Source organism: Rhinopithecus roxellana, chromosome 13 (genome assembly GCF_007565055.1).
Source record: "Rhinopithecus roxellana isolate Shanxi Qingling chromosome 13, ASM756505v1, whole genome shotgun sequence".
Taxonomy (NCBI): Eukaryota; Metazoa; Chordata; class Mammalia; order Primates; family Cercopithecidae; genus Rhinopithecus; species Rhinopithecus roxellana.
The window spans coordinates 18,477,268-18,497,145 of record NC_044561.1 but is presented as its reverse complement, the minus strand read 5'-3'; the positions used below and the strand labels follow the sequence as shown (position 1 = coordinate 18,497,145).

Below are 19,878 nucleotides of genomic sequence, written 5' to 3'. Positions count from 1 at the left end.
CGGCTAGTTTTTTGTATTTTTTAGTAGAGACGGGGTTTCACCATATTAGCCAGGATGGTCTCGATCTCCTGACCTCGTGATCCGCCCGTCTCGGCCTCCCAAAGTGCTGGGATTACAGGCTTGAGCCACCGCGCCCGGCCTATTTATTTTTTTTGAGACGGAGTTTCGCTCTTATTGCCCAGGCTGGAGTGCAATGGAGCGATCTCAGCTCACCACAACCTCCGCCTTCTGGGTTCAAGTGATTCTCCCGCCCTAGCCTCCCAAGTGGCTGGGATTACAGGCACGCACCACCACGTCTGGCTAATTTTGTATTTTTAGTAGAGATGGGGTTTCTCCATGTTGGTCAGGCTGGTCTAGAACTACCGACCTCAGGTGATCTGCCTGCCTTGGCCTCCCAAAGTGCTGGGATTATAGGCATGAGCCACCGTGCCCGTTCTGATTTTTAAATTTTTAGTAGGGATGGGGTTTCGCCATGTTGGCCAAACTAGTCTTGGACTCCTGACCTCAAATGATCTCCCTGCCTTGGCCTCCCAAAGTGCTGAGACTACAGGGGTTGAGCCACTGTGCCTGGTTTTTTTTTCTCTTTCTTTCTTTTTTTGAGAGAGTTTCACTCTGTCGCCCAGGCTGGAGTGCAGTGGCCGGATCTCAGCTCACTGCAAGCTCTGCCTCCCGGGTTTATGCCATTCTCCTGCCTCAGCCTCCCGAGTAGCTGGGACTACAGGCGCCCGCCTCGTCGCCCGGCTAGTTTTTGTATTTTTTAGTAGAGATGGGGTTTCACCATGTTAGCCAGGATGGTCTCGATCTCCTGACCTCGTGATCCGCCCGTCTCGGCCTCCCAAAGTGCTGGGATTACAGGCTTGAGCCACCGCGCCAGGCCTGGAATTCCGTTTTGAGAGGCATAAGCCGCAGCACCTGGCCTAAAATTTAAAACATCTTAATTCATCAAATGATGAAGTAAGCAGAGGGAGAAGATACTTATCACACATAAAACACACAAAGGATTCATATTCGGCCGGGCGCGGTGGCTCAAGCTTGTAATCCCAGCACTTTGGGAGGCCGAGACGGGCGGATCACGAGGTCAGGAGATCGAGACCATCCTGGCTAACACGGTGAAACCCCGTCTCTACTAAAAAATACAAAAAACTAGCCGGGCGAGGTGGCGGGCGCCTGTAGTCTCAGCTACTCGGGAGGCTGAGGCAGGAGAATGGCGTGAACCCAGGAGGCAGAGCTTGCAGTGAGCTGAGATCCAGCCACTGCACTCCAGCCCCGGCGACAGAGTGAGACTCCGTCTCAAAAAAAAATAAAAAAAAGATTCATATTCAAAACAGAAAACCTTCTATATATTAATTAGTACAAAAACTCAATATACAACTCATTAGAAAAACAGGAGTAAGGCCGGGCGCGGTGGCTCAAGCCTGTAATCCCAGCACTTTGGGAGGCCGAGACGGGCGGATCACGAGGTCAGGAGTTTGAGACCATCCTGGCTAACACGGTGAAACCCCGTCTCTACTGAAAAATACAAAAAGCTAGCCGGGCGAGGTGGCTGGCGCCTGTAGTCCCAGCTACTGGGGAGGCTGAGGCAGGAGAATGGCGTGAACCCGGGAGGCGGAGCTTGCAGTGAGCTGAGATCCGGCCACTGCACTCCAGCCCGGGCGACAGAGCAAGACTCCGTCTCAAAAAAAAAAAAAAAAAAAAAAAAAAAAAAAAAAAAAAAAAAAAAAAAAAAAAAGAAAAACAGGAGTAAGACTTGAATATGTACTTCAAAAAGAGAAAATCTAGATACCCAATAAACACATAAAAAGGTACTAAGCCCTAGCACTTTGGGAGGCCGAGGTGGGCGGATCATGAGGTCAGGAGTTCAAGACCAGCCTGGTCTTGAACACGGTGAAACCCCGTCTCTACTAATAATACAAATATTAGCTGGACGTGGTGGGGCATGCCTGTAGTCCCAGCTACTCAGGAGGTTGAGGCAGGAGAATTGCTTGAACCTGGGAGATGGAGGTTGCAGTGAGCCAGATCACACCACTGCACTCCAGTCTGCGTAACAGAGGGAGATGTCATCTCAAAAGAAAAGAAAAAAAAAGTACTAAGTCACAACAGGAATTCAGGAAATACAAATAGGAATCACAACGAGGCTGGCACATGGCTCATGCCTATAATCCTAGTACTTTGGGAGGGTGAGGCAGGAGGATCACTTCAGCTCTGGAGTTCAAGACCAGCCTGGGAAACCAAGCTAGATCCTGTCTACACACACACACACACAGACACACACACACACACACACACACACACACACACAGACACACACACAATTAGCCAGGCATAGTGATGCATATCTGTAGTCCCAGCTACTTGGGAGGCTGAGGAGAGAGGACTGCATGAGCTGACAGGTCGAGGCTGCAGTGAGCCAAGATCGCGCCATTGCAACTCCAGCCTGGGCAAGAGGGCGAGACTGTATCTCAAAAAACAAATAAAAATAAATCATAACATCACTTTGTATCCTATAAATACAAACAACTATAATTTGTCAATATATAAAAAAGGAATTTAAAAACTGCAAACAGTCCAAATGCTCATCAGCAAAATAGATAAACTGAAATATTCTTACAACGTAATTTTTTTTTTTTTTTGAGATGGAGTTTCACTCTTATTGCCCAGGCTGGAGTACAATGGTGTGATCTCGGCTCACCGCAACTTCCGCCTCCCAGATTCAAGCAATTCTCCTGCCTCAGCCTCCCGAGTAGCTGGGTTTACAGACATGTGCCACCACACCCGGCTAATTTTGTATTTTTAGTAGAGACAGGGTTTTACCATATAGGTCAGACTGGTCTCAAACGCCTGACCTCAGGTAATCTGTCCGCCTCAGCCTCCCAAAGTGCTGTGATACAGTGCCAGGATTACAGGCGTGAGCCACCACACCTGGCCAATAATCTATTTCTTTCTTTTTTTTTTTTTTTTTTAAGACAGAGTCTCGCTCTGCCCCCAGGCTGGAGTGCAGTGGCCGGATCTCAGCTCACTGCAAGCTCGGCCTCCCGGGTTCACGCCATTCTCCTGCCTCAGCCTCCCAAGTAGCTGGGACTACAGGCGCCCGCCACCTCGCCCAGCTAATTTTTTTGTATTTTTAGTAGAGACGGGGTTTCACCGTGTTAGCCAGGATGGTCTCGATCTCCTGACCTCGTGATTCGCCTGTCTCGGCCTCCCAAAGTGCTGGGATTACAGGCTTGAGCCACCGCGCCCAGCCTAATCTATTTCTTTACCTGGGTTACGGTTACATTGTTTGTTTCAAAATGGTATTTTAAATGATACATTTTCCCATACCTTTCTGAATCTGCATATTTAACATCTAAGGCCGGGGCTCGGTGGCTCACACCTGTAATCCCAGCACTTTGGGAGGCTAAGACAGGCGGATCACTTGAGGCCAGGAGTTCAAGACCAGCCTGACCAACATGGCGAAGCTCCTTCTCTACTAATACAAAAAAATTACCTGGGCGTGGGGGCATGTACCTATAACCCCAGTTACTCTAGAGGTTAAGGCAGGAGAATCACTTGAACCCGGGAGGCAGAGGCTTCAGTGAGCCAAGATCACGCCACTCCTGGGCGACAGAGCCAGACTCTGTCACAAACAAACAAAAAAAAAACTTAAAGGAAATACATTCTCTTCTTAGCCTCTCCAACCTAAAGCAGCAGGGTATTTGAAGAAACCAGGCTGAGGCAGGAGAATTGCTTGAACCGGGAGGCAGAGGTTGCAGTGAGCTGAGATCACGCCACTGCACTTCAGCCTGAGCAACAGAGCAAAACTCCATCTCAAAACAAACAAACAAACAAACAAACAAACAAACAAACAAACAAAAAAAGAAACCATGCCAGAGTTAGAGGCCACAGAGCTTCATACTAAGGCCATCGTTAATTTGCTTGAGAAGATGAAATAAGGCAGGCCTAAAGAGTACTCTGTGGCCCATGTAGTAAACACTGTCAGGGTGCTGGTTCCTGCTTACGAGGACTCCTTCTCTGAGAAGGTCTGTCAACAAGGGCAGGATCTCAGTAGCTATGCTTGAACTCAATGACCTTCCTCCTAGTCCTAGTTGATTACACCTGGGGGAAAACCAGACCCTTGCTGGATCAACCAAATTCATTCTCCCAAGACGAAATTTTGGAGCACAAAGATGGCACTGCTCAGGAAGAAGGGTCCATAATACCTACTGAATAGATCCTCAAACAGTTCTCACTCCCACTTTGCCCAAGACCCAGTGGATTCTGTAAGAAACTTCTGTATATTCGTCGCACCCTAAGCTGCAAGCTACAGGAACCCAATTCAAATTAGTTTAAGAAAAAAAAAAGCGTAACAGTAAGGGTCCCTCAGCAAAACTGACAAGTCTTTACCTAGATCAACCAATGAGAAAAGAGAGAAGACACAGATCAGCAAAATTAGGAACGAAAGAGAGGACATTACCACTGACCTTTTACAAATTAAAATAATTATAAGGGCATACAATTAACTCTATGCTAACAAATTGGACAACATAAATGAAATGGAAAAATTTCAAAAAAATTACCAAAATTAACTCAGGAAGAAACAGAGTTGGGTTCAGTGGCTCATGCCTGTAATCCCAGTACTTTGGGAGGCCGAGGCAGGTGGGTCATTTGAGGTCACGAGTTCAAGACGAGCCTGACCAACATGGTGAAACCCCGTCTCTACTAACAATACAAATATTAGCTGGATGTGGTGGTGCATGCCTGTAGTCCCAGCTACTCGGGAGGCTGAGGCAGGAGAATTGCTTGAACCAGGGAAGCAGAGGTTGCAGTGAGCCGAGATCATACCACTGTACTCCAGCCTGGGTGACAAGAGTGTCATCTCAAAAAACAAACAAAAAGAATAAATAGAAACCTAATAAATCTCTAACAAGTAAAAAAATTAAATGAATAATTAAAATTTTTCCTACAAAGAGGCCAGGCTTGGTAGCTCACACTCGTAATCCCAGCATTTTGGGAGGCTGAGGCAGCAAGATTGCTTGAGCCCGGGAGTTAGAAACTGCACTGAGCTGTGATCAAGCCACTGTACTCCAGCCCATGCAACAGAGCAAGATCCTGTCTCTAAAATAAATAAATACTTTTTCCTACAAAAAAAAAGCACAGATAGTTTCAGTGATTAATTCTATCAAATGTTTTAAAAGAAATAATAGGCCGAGCACTATGGCTCAACACCTGTAATCCCAGCACTTTGGGAGGCGGAGGTGGGCAGATAACCCGAGGTCAGGAGTTCGAGACCAGCCTGGCTAACATGATGAAGAATCGCTTGAACCAGGGTGGCAGAGATTGCAGTGAGCCGAGACTGTACCACTGCACTCCAGCCTGGGCAAAAGAGCGAGACTCCATCTCAAAAATAAATAAATAAATATCGTAATAATGCTCTACAAACTCTTCCAGAAAAAAGGAACACTTCCAAATTCATTGAGACCAGTATCACCATGATACCAAAGACAAAGATATTACCACAACGAAAAAAAAAGACCAACAGACCTCGTGACTATAGACATAAAAATCCTGAAAAAATAGTAGCAAACCAAATCCGACAACACACAAAAACCATTGTGATGGTTAATATTAAGTGTCAACTTGACTGAATTGAAGGATGCAAACTATTGTTTCTGGGTGTATCTGGGTGTTGCCAAAAGAGATTAACATTTGAGTCAGTGGACTAGAGAGAAAGACCCATCCACAACGTGAGTAGGCACCATCCAATGGCTGCCAGCACCACATGGAAAAGCAGGCAGAAAGTAGGATAAGCTGACTTGCTAAGTCTTCTGGCCTGCATCTTTCTCCCATGCTGGATGTTCCCTGTCCTCAAACATCAGACTCCAAGTTCTTTGGCTGTTGGGTTCTTGGACTTACACCAATGGTTTACCAGGGGCTCACAAGCCTTTGGCCACAGATTGAAGAGTGCTTCCCTGCTTTTGAGGTTTTGGGACTCGGACTGAGCCACTACTGGCTTCCTTGCTCCTCAACTTGCAGACTGCCTATCACGGCACTTCACCTTGTGATTGTGTGCATCAGTTCTCCTTAATAAACTCCCTTTCACATATATATATATCCTATTCATTCTATCCCTCTAGAGGACCCTGACTATTACAACTATATGCCATATAAACACTATGACCAAGTGGGATTTATCCCAGGAATGCAAGGCTAGTTTAACATTCAAAAATCAATTTATGTAATGCATCCTATTAATAGAAAAAAGAACAAAAACCACATGATTATCTCAATAAATGTACAAAAACCATGTGACAAAATCCAGTAACATTAATGATAAAACCTATGAAAAGTCACAATAGATGACATATTAAAAATAGGATAATTTGAAGATGGTATATTCACCAACTTGTGGGTATAGAGGAACCACAAGGAACAGTGCAGGAACCTGAAGCTAGTAGAAGCTAAGGTGGTACTACCTCTAGGCCCAAAGAGATGAGGGGAGGGAACAATTACCAAAACCTAGAAAGGGACAGTTATACAGAGTCTGCCACAATATAAGGTGCCGAGAGCTTCAGTGGAGAGATACAGCCAACTGAAGGTAAAAGTCTGAAAGCAACCATGATCAAAAGCAGAAGACACAAGAGCCAGCCAACCTTGATGATATAACTTCAAAGCTCAGGAGAGTAATACTCACTTCTGCTCAGAATCAAATTTTAATGATTGATATTTCCATGCACTCAGAATGTTTTTTGACTGTAACATAATGTACGAAATGTGTATTATCTTACAGATGAAAAATTCAAAATATCAATGATAAAAAAAACTTACCCATAGTTACTACCTCACTCGTAATTTATAATTTTTTCATACACAAAATGTTTACAGTTTTATATGAACCATAATTCCAGTTGTATTTTTTTCTCAAGTCCCATCACTCACCTGGAATCAACCTTCTTCTCCATTCTCTGCTTAATCACTTTTTGATGGAAATTGTGGCTTGATATACACTTCTCAGTGAGCAGATTCTTCTTGAATCAAAGTATTTTATCTTCTCCTTCTAACTACAAAAAAAAGGGGAATAAAAGAGAGAGAAAATTATTTGCAGCCTCTCAGGAGCCACACTTCTGAACAGTTACATGCCAGCTCCTAGTCTCCTGCCCTCCTTAATTCAACACTAGATGAACATGGGCTAGGTCTCTGACTTATAATACTATATTTAAATTACTTTTTTTTTTTTTTTTTTTTGAGACAAAGTCTTGCTCTATCACCCAGGCTGGAGTGCAGAGGCACGATCTCGGCTCACTGCAACCTCCACCTCCTGGGCTCAAGTGATTCTCCTGCCTCAACCTCTCAAGTAGCTGGGATTACAGGCACCTGCCACCACATCCGGCTAATTTTTGTATTTTCAGTAGAGACAGGATTCCACCATATTGGCCAGGCTGGTCTCAAATTCCTAACCTCAAGTGATCCACCCACCTCGGCCTCCCAAAGTGCTAAAATTACAGTGGTGAGCCACCACACCCAGCCTCATTGTGGCTTTGATTTGCATTTCTCTAATGATGAGTGATACTGAGCTTTTTTTCATGTTTGTTCACCGTATGTATGTCTTCTTTTGAAAAGTGTCTGTTCGTGTGCTTTGCCTACTTCTTAATGGGGTTGTTTTTATCTCATAATGTTGTAAATGCTAGATGTTAGACCTTTGTCAGATGGATAGAGTGCAAAAATTTTCTCCCATTCTGTAGGTTGTCTGTTTACTCTGATGATAGTTTCTTTTGCTGTGCAGAAGTGCTTTAGTTTAATTGGAAATTAAACTAAATTTGTAAATTTTTGATTCTGTTGCAATTGCTTCTGGCATCTTCGTCATGAAATCTTTGCCTGTGCCTGTGTCTTGAATGGTATTGCCTAGATTTTCTTCTAAGGTTTGTATAGTTTTGGGTTTTAAGTTTAAGTCTTTAATCCATCTTGCGTTGGTTTTTGTATGGCGTAAGGAAGGGGTCCAGTTTCTATATTTGCATATGCATAGCCAGTTCTCCCAGCACCTGTTACTAAATAGGGACTCCTTTCCCCATTGCTGGTTTTGGTCAGATCTGTCAAAGATTAGATGGTTGCAGATGTTCGGTCTTATTTCTGGGTTCTCTATTCGGTTCTATAAGTCTATGTTTCTGTTTTTGCACCAGTATCGTTCTCTTAACCATTCTCTTTTTGCTACTGTAACGTTGTAGCACAGCTTGAAGTTGGATAGCATGATGCCTGCAGCTTTTTGTTCTTTTTGCTTAGGACTGTCCTGGCTATTCATGCTCTTTTTTTTGTTCCATATGAATTTTAAAGTAGTTTTTTCTAATTCTGTGAAGAATGTCAATGGTAATTAATGGTAATAGCATTGAACCTGAAAATTGCTTTGGGCATATAGCCATTTTCATGATTGATTTTTCCTATCCATGAGCATGGAATGTTTTTCCATTTGTTTGTGTCACCTCGGATTTCTTTGAGCAGCGGTTTGTAGCTCTACTTGAAAAGGTCTTTCACTTCCCTTGTTAGCTGTATTCCTAGGTATTTTATTATTTTTGTGGCAACTGTGAATAGGAATTCATTCATATTTGGTTCTCTGCTCGCCTGTTGTTGGTGTATAGGAGTGTTTGCAATTTTTGCACATTGATCTGTATCCTGAAGCTTTGCTGAGGCTGGTTATCAGCTTAAGAAGCTTTCGGGCTGAGACGATGGGGTTTTCTAGATATAGAGTCATGTCATCTGCAAAATGTTATTTTCTAATTAAGGAAACTGAGAGGAGAGCGAGCCACACTCAAAGGTGTGCCTGGTTCTTTCTTTGGGTCTAGATGCTTCAGCACCTTCAACTTCCCTTCACAAAAACACCAGTGGAGGCCAAGATTTCTTGTTTTTCTTCAGATTAATTTTTATGGTTATCAGTGTTACCGTGTATAGTTTTCATTTTCTTTGTTTTTTTAAAGACAGAATTTCTGGCCAGGCACAGAGGCTCACGCCTGTAATCCCAGCCCTTTGGGAGGCTGAGGCAGGCAGATCACCTGAAGTCAGGAGTTCAAGACCAGCCTGCCCAACATGGGGAAATCCCGTCTCTATTAAAAATACAAAAGTTAGCCAGGCATGGTGGTGGGCACCTGCAAACCCAGCTACTCAGGAGGTTGAGGCAGGAGAATCACTTGAATCCATGACGCAGAGGTTGCAGTGAACCGAGATTGTGCCACTGCATTGCAGCTTGGGCGACAGAGCAAGACTGTCTCAGAAAAAAAAAAAAAAAAAAAAAAAGACAGGATTTCCCTCTGTCGCCCAGGCTGGAGCGCAGCAGTGCAATCACAGCTCACTGCAGCCTCCACCTCCTCAGGCTCAGGTGAGCCTCCCGCCTCAGCCTCCCAAAGGGTTAGGATTGCAGGCATGAGCCACCATGCCTAGCCTTTTTTCTTTCTCACGCTGTCATCCAGGGTCTCATGCTATTATCCAGGCTGAAGTACTGTGGCACCATCACGGCTCACTGCAGCCTCAACCTCCCATGCTCAAGCAGTCTTCCCACCACAGTCTCCCAAGTAGCTGGGACCACAGGTATGTGCCACCATGCTCAGCTTATTTTTTATTATTTGTAGAGACAGGGCCTTGCTATATTGCCCAGGCTGGTCTCAAACTCCTGAACTCAACCGATCTATCCACCTTAGCCTCCCAAAGTGCCTTTTGTTGTGTATAGAGATAGGGTCTCACTCTGTCACTCAGGCTGGAGTGCAGTGGTGTGGTCACAGCTGACTATAATCTCAAACTCCCGGGCTCAAGCAATTCTCCTGTCTCGGTCTCCCATAGCTGGCACTACAGACAGGCACCACTGCACCTTGCCTAGTTTTCATTTTTTTTTTTTTTGAGACAGTCTCGCTCTGTTGGCCAGGCTGGAATGCAGAGGTGCAATCTAGGCTCACTGCAACCTCCACTTCCCGGGTTCAATCGATTCTCCTGCTTCAGCCTCCCATGTAGCTGGGATTACAGACATGCACCACCACAGCGGGCTACTTTTTGTATTTTTAGTAGAGATGAGGTTTCACCAGGCTGGTCTTAAAACTCCTGACCTTAAGTGATTTGTCTGCCTCGGCCTCCCAAAGTTCTGGGATTATAGGCCTGAGCCACTGCACCTGAGCCCATTTCTCATTTTCAATTAGTGATGATTTCTATCAAAAATATTCATTAGGAACTGAATACATTACGACATAGTTTTAATTTTTTTGTTTGTTTGTTTTAGTGCCAGGAATAGTAGTGTTGTGTGTTGAATTGTGTTTCCCCAAAAAAGATTTGCTGAGATCCTAACCCCTGCTACTTGTGAATGTGACCTTATTTGAAAACAGGGTCTTTGCAGAAGTAATTAAGATGTAAGTTACGATGAGGTCACATGGGAGTAGGGTGGGCCCATTAATCCAAAATGATCTGTCTTTCTTAAAAGAGAAGAGACAAGAAACAGATACACATAAAGAGGAGAATGCAATGTGATGACAGAGGCACTGATTAGAGTGATGTATCTACAGGAATTGCCAAAGATTGCTGGCAACATCAGAAACTAAGAGCAAGGCATGGAACAGATCCTCCCCTGGGCCTTCAGGGAGAGGATGAGACCTTGATTTCAGACTTCTAGCCTCTAAAACTGTGAAAGAATCAACTTCTATTAGTTTTAAGCCACCTGGTTTGTGGTACTTTGTTACAGCAGCCCTAGGAAACTAATACAAGTAGTAAGACAGAAGAGTAAGATTTAAGTAATGGTGGAGGCAAGCTAACAGGGTGAACGCATCCTATGTTGAGTAACTGTGATGCATTTACGAGATGTTTCATTCTACAAGAATGAAGTCACCCTTATAATCAAGGTCACGTATTTCAATGACAATCAGACAAGGAATTAGCCAGTTTATCCATACAAAACGAACAATCCTTACTTAACATCAAACCAATGTCCTAGATTTTCTGATACCACACTCCAAGTAAGAGGTCATCATAAATGACTATTTCTACAAATAAATCAAATAGGAGTATTCAAATAGTGACTTTTGATGAAATACTGCTATAATCAATGTGGCTCTGCCTTGGGTTTCTGTCATAATGATTCTGTGGAATGTCCTTCGTGGTCAAGGACCCCCTTTGTTATACACTCATACCAGCATTCTACCTATTTGTACATGTCTGCCTTCCCCACTAAAATATAAATTCCATGAAAACAGGAATCATATCTGATCTTCTCTCCACTGTATCTCCGGTCTCTAAAACAATGTCTGTAACCTCACAGATAAAATACACATATAGTGGAAAAACTAGGACACAGGTTTGCTTTCAATAAGGACATGTATGAATATAAACTTGCTTATAAGTTGGAATATACATAACGATAATCAAATACAAAACATGGCCGAGGACGGTGGCGAACGCCTATAATCCCAGAACTTTGGGAGGCTGAGGCAGGTGGATCACCCGAGGTCAGGAGTTTGTGACCAGCCTGACTAACAGGTGAAACCCCATCTTTACCTAAAAAAAAAAAAAAAACAGGTCTGGTGGCAAATGCCTGTAATCCAAGCTACTTGGGAGGCTGAAACAAGAACTCGTACCTGGGAGGCGGAGGTTACAGTGAGCCAAGATCACACCACTGTACTCCAGCCTGGGCAACAAGAACGAAACTCTATCTCAAAAAAAAAAAGGCTAAGAAAAACTAACATTATTAGGTGTTGATTCCCAGTTAAACATGTAGATTGACCTTCTAAAGTGATAGTAAAGAATACAAAGGAACAAAACCGTAAGGTTAAAGAGATGAGAGATGAGAGAAGAGATTATAGGACACCAGGGATTTCCACAGTTTTACAAGGAAAATGAAGTGGCCTAACAGGTTTGAGGAAATGAAAAACTTTGATTTGAGGTAGATACCAAAGGAAAGCGGGCTACACAGAATTCCAATCCTGTCAGACAGGGTATTCAGGCCCCTTCTGCTGTCCTGCTTCCAACATTCTGGTAGCTAGATGGTACCTCTCAGGCAGGAGACTGGAAAAGTCTTCTCAAAAAACACTAAAAACTAACAGATCTCCAGATTCTGAAACATGTGCTTTACTCTCCATCAATGAAAAAGCAGACTTGTCGGCCGGGCGCGGTGGCTCAAGCCTGTAATCCCAGCACTTTGGGAGGCCGAGACGGGCGGATCACGAGGTCAGGAGATCGAGACCATCCTGGCTAACACGTTGAAACCCCGTCTCTACTAAAAAAATACAAAAAAAAACTAGCCGGGCGAGGTGGCGGGCGCCTATAGTCCCAGCTACTCGGGAGGCTGAGGCAGGAGAATGGCGTAAACCCGGGAGGCGGAGCTTGCAGTGAGCTGAGATCCGGCCACTGCACTCCAGCCTGGACGACAGAGCGAGACTCTGTCTCAAAAAAAAAAAAAAAAAAAAAAAAGAAAAAGCAGACTTGCCCCTAGATTACCCTAAAGTGAAGCCCAGGAACTCCGCAGTCTTGCTCAGACACTAGGAGCTTCCAACTAATTTCTCAGTTACACATTTTTTTTTTGAGACGGAGTCTCAAGTTGTTGCCCAGACTGGAGTGCAGTGGCTCAATCACGGCTCACTGCAACCTCTGCATCCTGGGTTCAAGCGATTCTTCTGTCTCAGCCTCCTGAGTACCATCACACCTGGCTAATTTTTTGTATTTTTGGTAGAGGAGGTTTCACCACGTTGGCCAGACTGGTCTTGAACTCCTGACCTCAAGTTATCTGCCCGCCTCAGCCTCCCAAAGTGCTGGGATTACAGGAATGAACCGCTGCCCCTGGCCAGCTTACAACTTTTCTTCTGCAGCTTCCTCATCTCTCCCAGTCCTCACAGAATTGAAGAGAATTAGGGTCTTGCTCGAAATTAGGTTTTGGTTTAAGAAAACTTTGTGGCTAGTTTGATCTTCTATCCAGACTACTAAAAGTTTCTCCGTATCAGCAATAAGGCTGTTTAGCTTTCTTATCCCTGGTGTGTTCCCTGGAGTAGCACTTTTAATTTGCTTCAACAACTTTTTCTTTGTATTCACAACTCGGCTGTTTGGTACAAGAGGCCTAGCTTTCACATTATTTCAGCTTTTGATGTGCCTCCTTCACTAAGCTTAGTCATTTCGAGCTTTTGATACGAAGTGAGAGACATGAAACCCTTCCTTTCACTTGAACACTTAGGGGTCACTGTGGGGCTATTAATTGGCCTAATTTCAATATTGTTGCCTCTCAGGCTACAAGGAGGACCGAGAGGGAGGAAAGAAACAGGGAACTGGCAGGTAGGTGGGGCAGTCAGACACAACACTTAAGTTTACTGTTTTATACCAGTGAGGTTCATGGCGACCTAAAACAATTGCAATAATAACATCAAAGATCACTGATCACAGATCACTGTAACGGTATACCTGAAATAAAAAGTTTGAAATATAGCGATAGTTACCAAAGTGTGAGTGATAGGAAGTGGGCACATGCTGTTGAAAAACTAGTTGTTCGGTGCAGAACTACTTGCTACAAACTTTCAATTTGTAAAAAACACAATACCTATTAAGTGCAATAAAGCAAGGTATGGCTGTACTCAAGTCCCTCGCATCATTCATTCAACAAATATTTACAACACATCTACACAGCAGTTAGAAAACCTGAACAGCCTCCCATAAAATAAAAACATGCACCCACCTCCCACGCGGGGAAGGCTTCAAGGTTTGTTTACTGCGTTACCCTCTGCGGGCTCGGTGGGGGAAGGTCGCCCATACACCAGCCCTTCCGCTCTCCTGGGCCACTTAGCCGGGAGAAGGAAACCCCTCATTTGGATCCGCGCACGCTAAGAAGCATTGCGTAGACTCGAGCACTGGCCAGGAGCGCACTAGACGCCTGGGAGGATGCGGTGCCCCCGGGGCGCAGGACAAGAAACCGAGGAGACGCGGTGGGAGAGGATAGCGGGAGAGGATGGCAGGCTCCGGGCCCCGTCCTGCGCCCTCTTGTCGCACTTCCTCCATTCCCGCACCACAGACCCGCAGGTAGGCAACATCACCTGCACTTTTAGGGGAGGAAGCGGAGGCTCGCACGGATTTCACCGGGCTCGGAGGGACCCGACTGAGCTCCCTGCCGGACTCACTGCCAGAGAGGCCGAGCCCATAAGAGGGTGGGGACGTTAGGGTCGGGCCTCGTACCTGGGGAAGCCGAGCCATCGGGCCTGACGCTGGGAGAAAACCCGACGGGAGAGGGGGTCCGACACCTGCTTCTTAACTCCCGCGCTACCCACGCCAGCCTCAGCGCTTCGCGCGCTTCTAGACGCCAGTCTCGAGCCGGGCCAGCCCTTGTCTCCACGGCGACGCGGCACGGCGCGCACTAGGACCACCCCACCCAGACCCCGGGGCTTGCGCAGCCTCAGTCGGGTGGGTGGCGCACGTCCGGTCGCTTTTGCAGCAGCGGCAATGAGAGTCGGTTCCGAGGGGCGTGGGGAATGCACCGTCTGGGCATCCCCACTGAGGGTCTTTGGCTCGCTAGCTTCGCTCTGAGCTCAGGTTACTACTGCTCTTCTTGGACGAGAGAAGTGGGAGGCATCCCGAGGCGGAACCCCGAGTTAACGCCGCCCGCGGTCGAGCACTAAGGATGAGGTTCCAGTTGGGAGGTGGCTGCGAAGGAAAGTATTCCCTCCCTCACTTCCGGGCTCGTGCGTGACCCTCTTTGGCTTTTGGTTCACAGGGAATGGAAACCGGAACCCGTGGAGTATGACCTGCCCATGCGTGGACCCGGCAGATTGCTACAACTTGCACTTGGAGGGGAGAGGTCCCATGGCCCCCGAATTAGAAATCCCAGGCTCATCTCTTTTTTTAACCCTTCATTTGAAAATGTAATTAATAAGCACTCCTTTTTGCTATTTTTTTAATTTGGGCCGATCCTAATAAAAATAGGAGTGGGAGGGGTAAGTGGGACTTTTGAAATACTTTTTTACTGTGCTTTGTAAAACATGTGAAAGCACGTGAGATTCCTGGTGCAGAGACTAAAAGCAGTAGTTATTTAAATACTTGAAAGATTTTACGCTAAAAACATGAGGAAAATTAACTTGTTGGGTGTCTCGGGGTTAGAATCACAAGTAATTTGTATTTTTGCCCTATTTTCTACATGCTAATTTTTGCAATTAAAACATTAATTAATTATTTATTTATTTAGAGGAGGAGTCTCCCTCTGTTGCCCAGGCTGCAGTGCAGTGGCATGATCTGGGCTTACTTCCACCTTCACCTCCCGGGTTCAATCGTTTCTCCTGCCTCAGCCTCCCAGGCGCACGCCACCACGCCCGGCTAATTTTTTTTTGTTTTGTTTTGTTTTGTTTTGTTTTGTTTTGTTTTTTAGAGAGACAGGTTTCACTATGATGGCCGGGTGAGTCTCGAACTCCTGACCTCAAGTGATCCGCCTGCCTCAGCCTCCCAAAGTGCTAGGATTACAGGCGTGAGCCACCGCACCCGGCCCTAAGGCGGATCACTTGAGGTCAGGAGTTCGAGACCAGCCTGGCCAATATGGTGAAACTACGTCGCTACTAAAAATAAAAAAATAAAAATTAGCCGGCCGTGGTAGTCCCAGCTACTGGGGAGGCTTAGGCAGGAGAATCGCTTGAAGTCAGGAGGCAGAGGTTGCAGTGGGCTGCGATAGTGCCATTGCACTCCAGCCTGGGCAACAAGAGCAAAACTCTGTCTCAAAAACAAACAAACATATTTTAAAAGGAGTTCTACTTTCCCAGACATCAATGCCAGCGTTTTAGGGACAACTTTTATCTGAAGTTAATGTGGCCAAGTAGTTTTAAAATAATTTAGTAAGCTTCAAGGTTGTAATTAAAAGTATAGCTAACATATTCACTGTAATTTAGCCTAAGTACTTACATAATTATGAAGATTTATATAAATTACATATTTAGGATAAGTCAATAAGCATTCTTTCTAGATGATTTGAGCTAATTTCCTAATGCTTTCTTCCTGTCATAGGCATTTACCATCCTCAGCTTTGACAAATTTAGGAGGGATGAAAGGCATTTCCATTTTGAATTACAATGAAAATAATTAGTCTTGTCAGAAAAGATTAGAAGATAACAGTATATAATAATAGCTAGGATAAGGACATCTTAGAGGCTGGGCACGGTGGCTCACACCTGTAATCTGAACATTTTGGAACGCCGAGCCAGGAGAATTGCCTGAGCCCAGTAGTTCAAGACCAGCCTAAGCAACAGAGTGAGACCCCCCCCCCCGCAATCTCTACAAAATATAAAAAATTTGACCAGGCGCGGTGGCTCACGCCTGTAATTCCAGGACTTTGAGAGGCCAAGGTGGGCGATCACTTGAGGTCAGGAGTTTGAGACCAGCCTGGCCGATGTGGTAAAACCCCATCTCTACTACTAAAAATACAAAAATTAGCCAGGCGTGGAGGCACAACCCTGTAATCCCAGCTACTTGGGAGGTTGGGGCAGAAGAATCGCTTGAACCTGGTGGGGACGGTTGCAGTAAGCCAAGATCCCGCCACTGCACTCCAGCCTGGGTGACAGAACAAGACTCTGTCTTGAAACAAACAGAAAAACTAAGGGTTACCCTTGGAGCAAGAAAAACTGAGTAGGAAAAAGCCCATTTAGAGAGGTGCAATCCAGCCTTCTGTGATGAGGCTGCTGAAAGGTCATGGCCTGGCATTAAGCTCTCACAGGTGCTCTCATAATTTCTGGGTTTCTAGTATTTTCTTTCTTCTTTTCTTTTCCTTTTTTTTTTTTTTTTTTGAGACAAGTTTCACTTTTGTCCCTCAGGCTGGAGTGCAGTGGCGCGATCTCAGCTCACTGCAACCTCCACCTCCCGGGTTCAAGCGATTCTCCTGTTTCAGCCTCCCAAGTAGCTGGGATTACAGGCATGTGCCACCACACCCAGCTAATTTTGTATTTTTAGGAGAGACGGGGTTTTGTCATGTTGGCCAGGCTGGTATAGAATTCCTGATCTCAAGTGATCCTCCCACCTCAGCCTCCCAAAGTGCTAGGATTATAGGCATGAGCCACCATGCCCGGTCAGTTTCTAGTATTTTCATTTGCTTCTCTGCTGTTCTTGGACTAATTTCCCCGACTGGCTGAACCTTTGAGACCCCCTTATGCCAAACTTTGGGCCAACAATTTGGACCTAAACCAAGATCTTACACACACTTAGTAAATAACTAAAATAATTTCTCTCTCAAAGAGCTTTCCCAAGCTGATATTTGAAAATTGGTTATTAGTTGCAGAAGGGGGCATTTAGAATTACAAATTATTGGCCTGGCACGATGGCTCACACCTGTAATCCCATCACTTTGGGAGGCCGAGGTGGGGAAATCACATGAGGTCAGGAGTTAAGACCAGCCTGGCCAACATGGTGCAACCCCATCTCTACTAAAAATACAAAAGTTAGCTGGGTGTGGTGGCACAGGCCTGTGGACCCAGCTTCTTGGGAGGCTGAGGCATGAGAATTCCTTGAACTCAGGAGGCGGAGGTTGAGTGAGCCGAGATTGTGCCACTGCACTCTAGCCTGGGGGACAGAGCAAAACTCGGTCTCAAAAAATTACAAATTACAGACCGGGTGCGGTGGCTCACGCCTGTAATCACAGCACTTTGGGAGACTGAGGCGGGCAGATCACGAAGTCAGGAAATCGAGACCATCCTGGCTAACGCAGTGAAACCCTGGCTCTACTAAAAATACAAAAAATTAGCCGGGCGTGGTGGTGGGCGCCTGTAGTCCCAGCTATTCGGGAGGCTGAGGCAGGAGAATGGCCTTAGCCCGGGAGGCAGAGCTTTCTGTGAGCCAAGATTACACCACTGCACTCCAGGCTGGATGACAAAGCGAGACTCCCTCAAAAAAAAAAAAAAGTTTCAGGCTGGGCATGGTGGCTCATGCCTGTAATCCCAGCACTTTGGGAGGCTGAGGTGGGTGTATCACGAAGTCAGGAGTTTGAGACCAGCCTGACCAACATGGTGAAACTCTTGTCTCTACTAAAAATTAGCTGGGTGTGGTGGCACGCGCCTGTAATCCCAGTTACTCAGAAGGCTGAGGCAGGAGAATCTCTTGAACCCGGGAGGCAGAGGTTGCAGTGAGCTGAGATCATGCCATTGCACTCCAACCTGGGCGATGCAGGGAGACTCCTTCATTCATAAATAAATAAATAAATAAATAAATAAATAAATAATCCTGCCAAGGAGAGTAACATTCAAAAGCTACAATGAAACAAGAATTTGCAATTTGCAAGCATCTAATTTTTGCCAGGCACAGGTGAAAGAAGTTTATGGAAGCCTCCCTTAGATTATTACCTTTTTTCCTAGGTAACAAGTGAGACTTTGAGAGGTAAGAAATGAGTTGAGGCCAAGGTTCTACAAGACATTAAAGGAGCCTAAGTAGGATAGACCAGAGGGCTCAGGATATTAGTTCCAGCTATCAAATCATGACAGCTGCAATGCCCTGGGCACTGATTTCATGTATGGCTTGTGGTAGTTTAAAACATGCCTACACATTCCTTGACATTCCTCCCATATAGAGATGGAGTCTAAGTTCCTTTGCCTTGAATATAGGGTAGCCGTGCTGACTCTAAGGAACAGAATGTGGCACGTGGCAGAACTGATTCCAAGGCTAGGTTAGGAAAGGCAATACAGCAACTATCGTCTGGTTTTCTTATTCATTCTCTGAACACTTGCCCTTAGAATCCAGTCATCATGTTTCAAGGAAGCTCAGGCCACAGGGAGAGGCCATGTCTAAGTGTTCCAGGGACAGCTCTAGGGGTCCCAGGTCCTAGCTGACCGCCACCATCAACCACCAGACATGTAAGCTTTTGGGGGACCCTAGGCCCCATCCTTTGGGCTGCCCCCACTGGTGCTGAATGGATCAGAAACCAGCTGGCCCAGCAGGAACCAGCCCATTTTGCAGATTTGAGAGCAAAATATACATAATTCGTTTTAAGTCACTGAATTCTGGGGTGGTTTGTTACACAATAGTAAGTAACCAGAAACCCATAATTTCTGGATTTTTAGTATTTTCTTTTTCAAGAAAGGTCAGGTCTGGCGGCTCATGCCTGTAATCCCAGTGCTTTTGGAGGCTGAGGCAGGAGGATTGCTTGAGGCCAGGAATTCGAGACCAGCCTGAGCAACATAGCAAGATCCCGTCTCTGCAAAAATTCGTTAAAAATTAGCTGGGTGTAGTGGCAGGAGCCTGTAGTTCCCGCTACTTGGGAGGCTAAGGCTGGAGCAGTGAGCTATGATTGTGCTATTGCTCTCCAGTCTGGATGACAGAGCAAGACTCCATTCTCCCCCAAAATAAAATAACCAGAGCAGTGGTTTTAATGTTATCTTTAATTCCCTGTACAAGCCTGAAAAGTAGGTATACTGCGATCCCTTTCTGAAAAATGAGGAAAGGGAGATCCAGGTGATGAAATGCCTGGCTCAGGTTTCACACTAATTGGCAGGGTCAGGATTTAGCAGCTTCAAAGAAAGCGCCTTCTCCACTACTCCGGGGAGTCTCTAAGACACTAAAGGGGATTTTTCCCACAGCTTTAGGAAGAATTTGGATTCCAAAAACAGCTTGATTTTTAAAATCATAAAAACACCTGCTGTATTATCACCTACAACATGTCTCTGTATAGGCTTAAAAAGGCTCAGCAGCTTTATGGGTTATATAAGGCTTTACCCACCTTATTCTGTTTAATCTTAACTGCCCCATGAGCAGGTTATATCATCTTTCCAATTTCACAGGTAAAACTAAGGATAGATAGACTAACTCTCCATAGCCTGTAGGACGTGGCAGAAATGAGAATGCAAACTCGGGCCTGATTTGCATGTTTCCCTCTGCCTCGTGCCTGCCAAAAAATAGTTGGTAAGAAACACATTTTATTCAGTAATACAAACGAAAAGAAAAAGGTTTTCT

At 45.3% G+C, this 19,878-nt stretch overlaps 1 protein-coding gene across 17 annotated transcripts in view; it reads right to left on the bottom strand.

Moving 5' to 3' along the window:
- Positions 1-14,589, bottom strand: part of SFI1 (SFI1 centrin binding protein) — a 122,572-nt gene extending 107,983 nt beyond the window's left edge. For 13 of the 17 annotated variants that reach the window (XR_004052649.1, XR_004052650.1, XM_030914646.1 and 10 more), the window contains exons 1-2: positions 14,146-14,387; positions 6,913-7,034 (exon numbers count right to left, since the gene is read on the bottom strand). Coding sequence is in view for 15 of the 17 variants with exons in the window: in XM_030914646.1 (XP_030770506.1) it covers positions 6,913-6,935 (23 nt within the window). In the remaining 2 variants the exon portion in view is untranslated. Of the gene's footprint in view, positions 1-6,912; positions 7,035-14,145 lie in introns of all 17 variants that reach the window. The other 4 variants (XM_030914657.1, XM_030914644.1, XM_030914650.1 and 1 more) reach the window with 1 other exon arrangement.
- Positions 14,590-19,878: the final 5,289 nt, after the last annotated feature.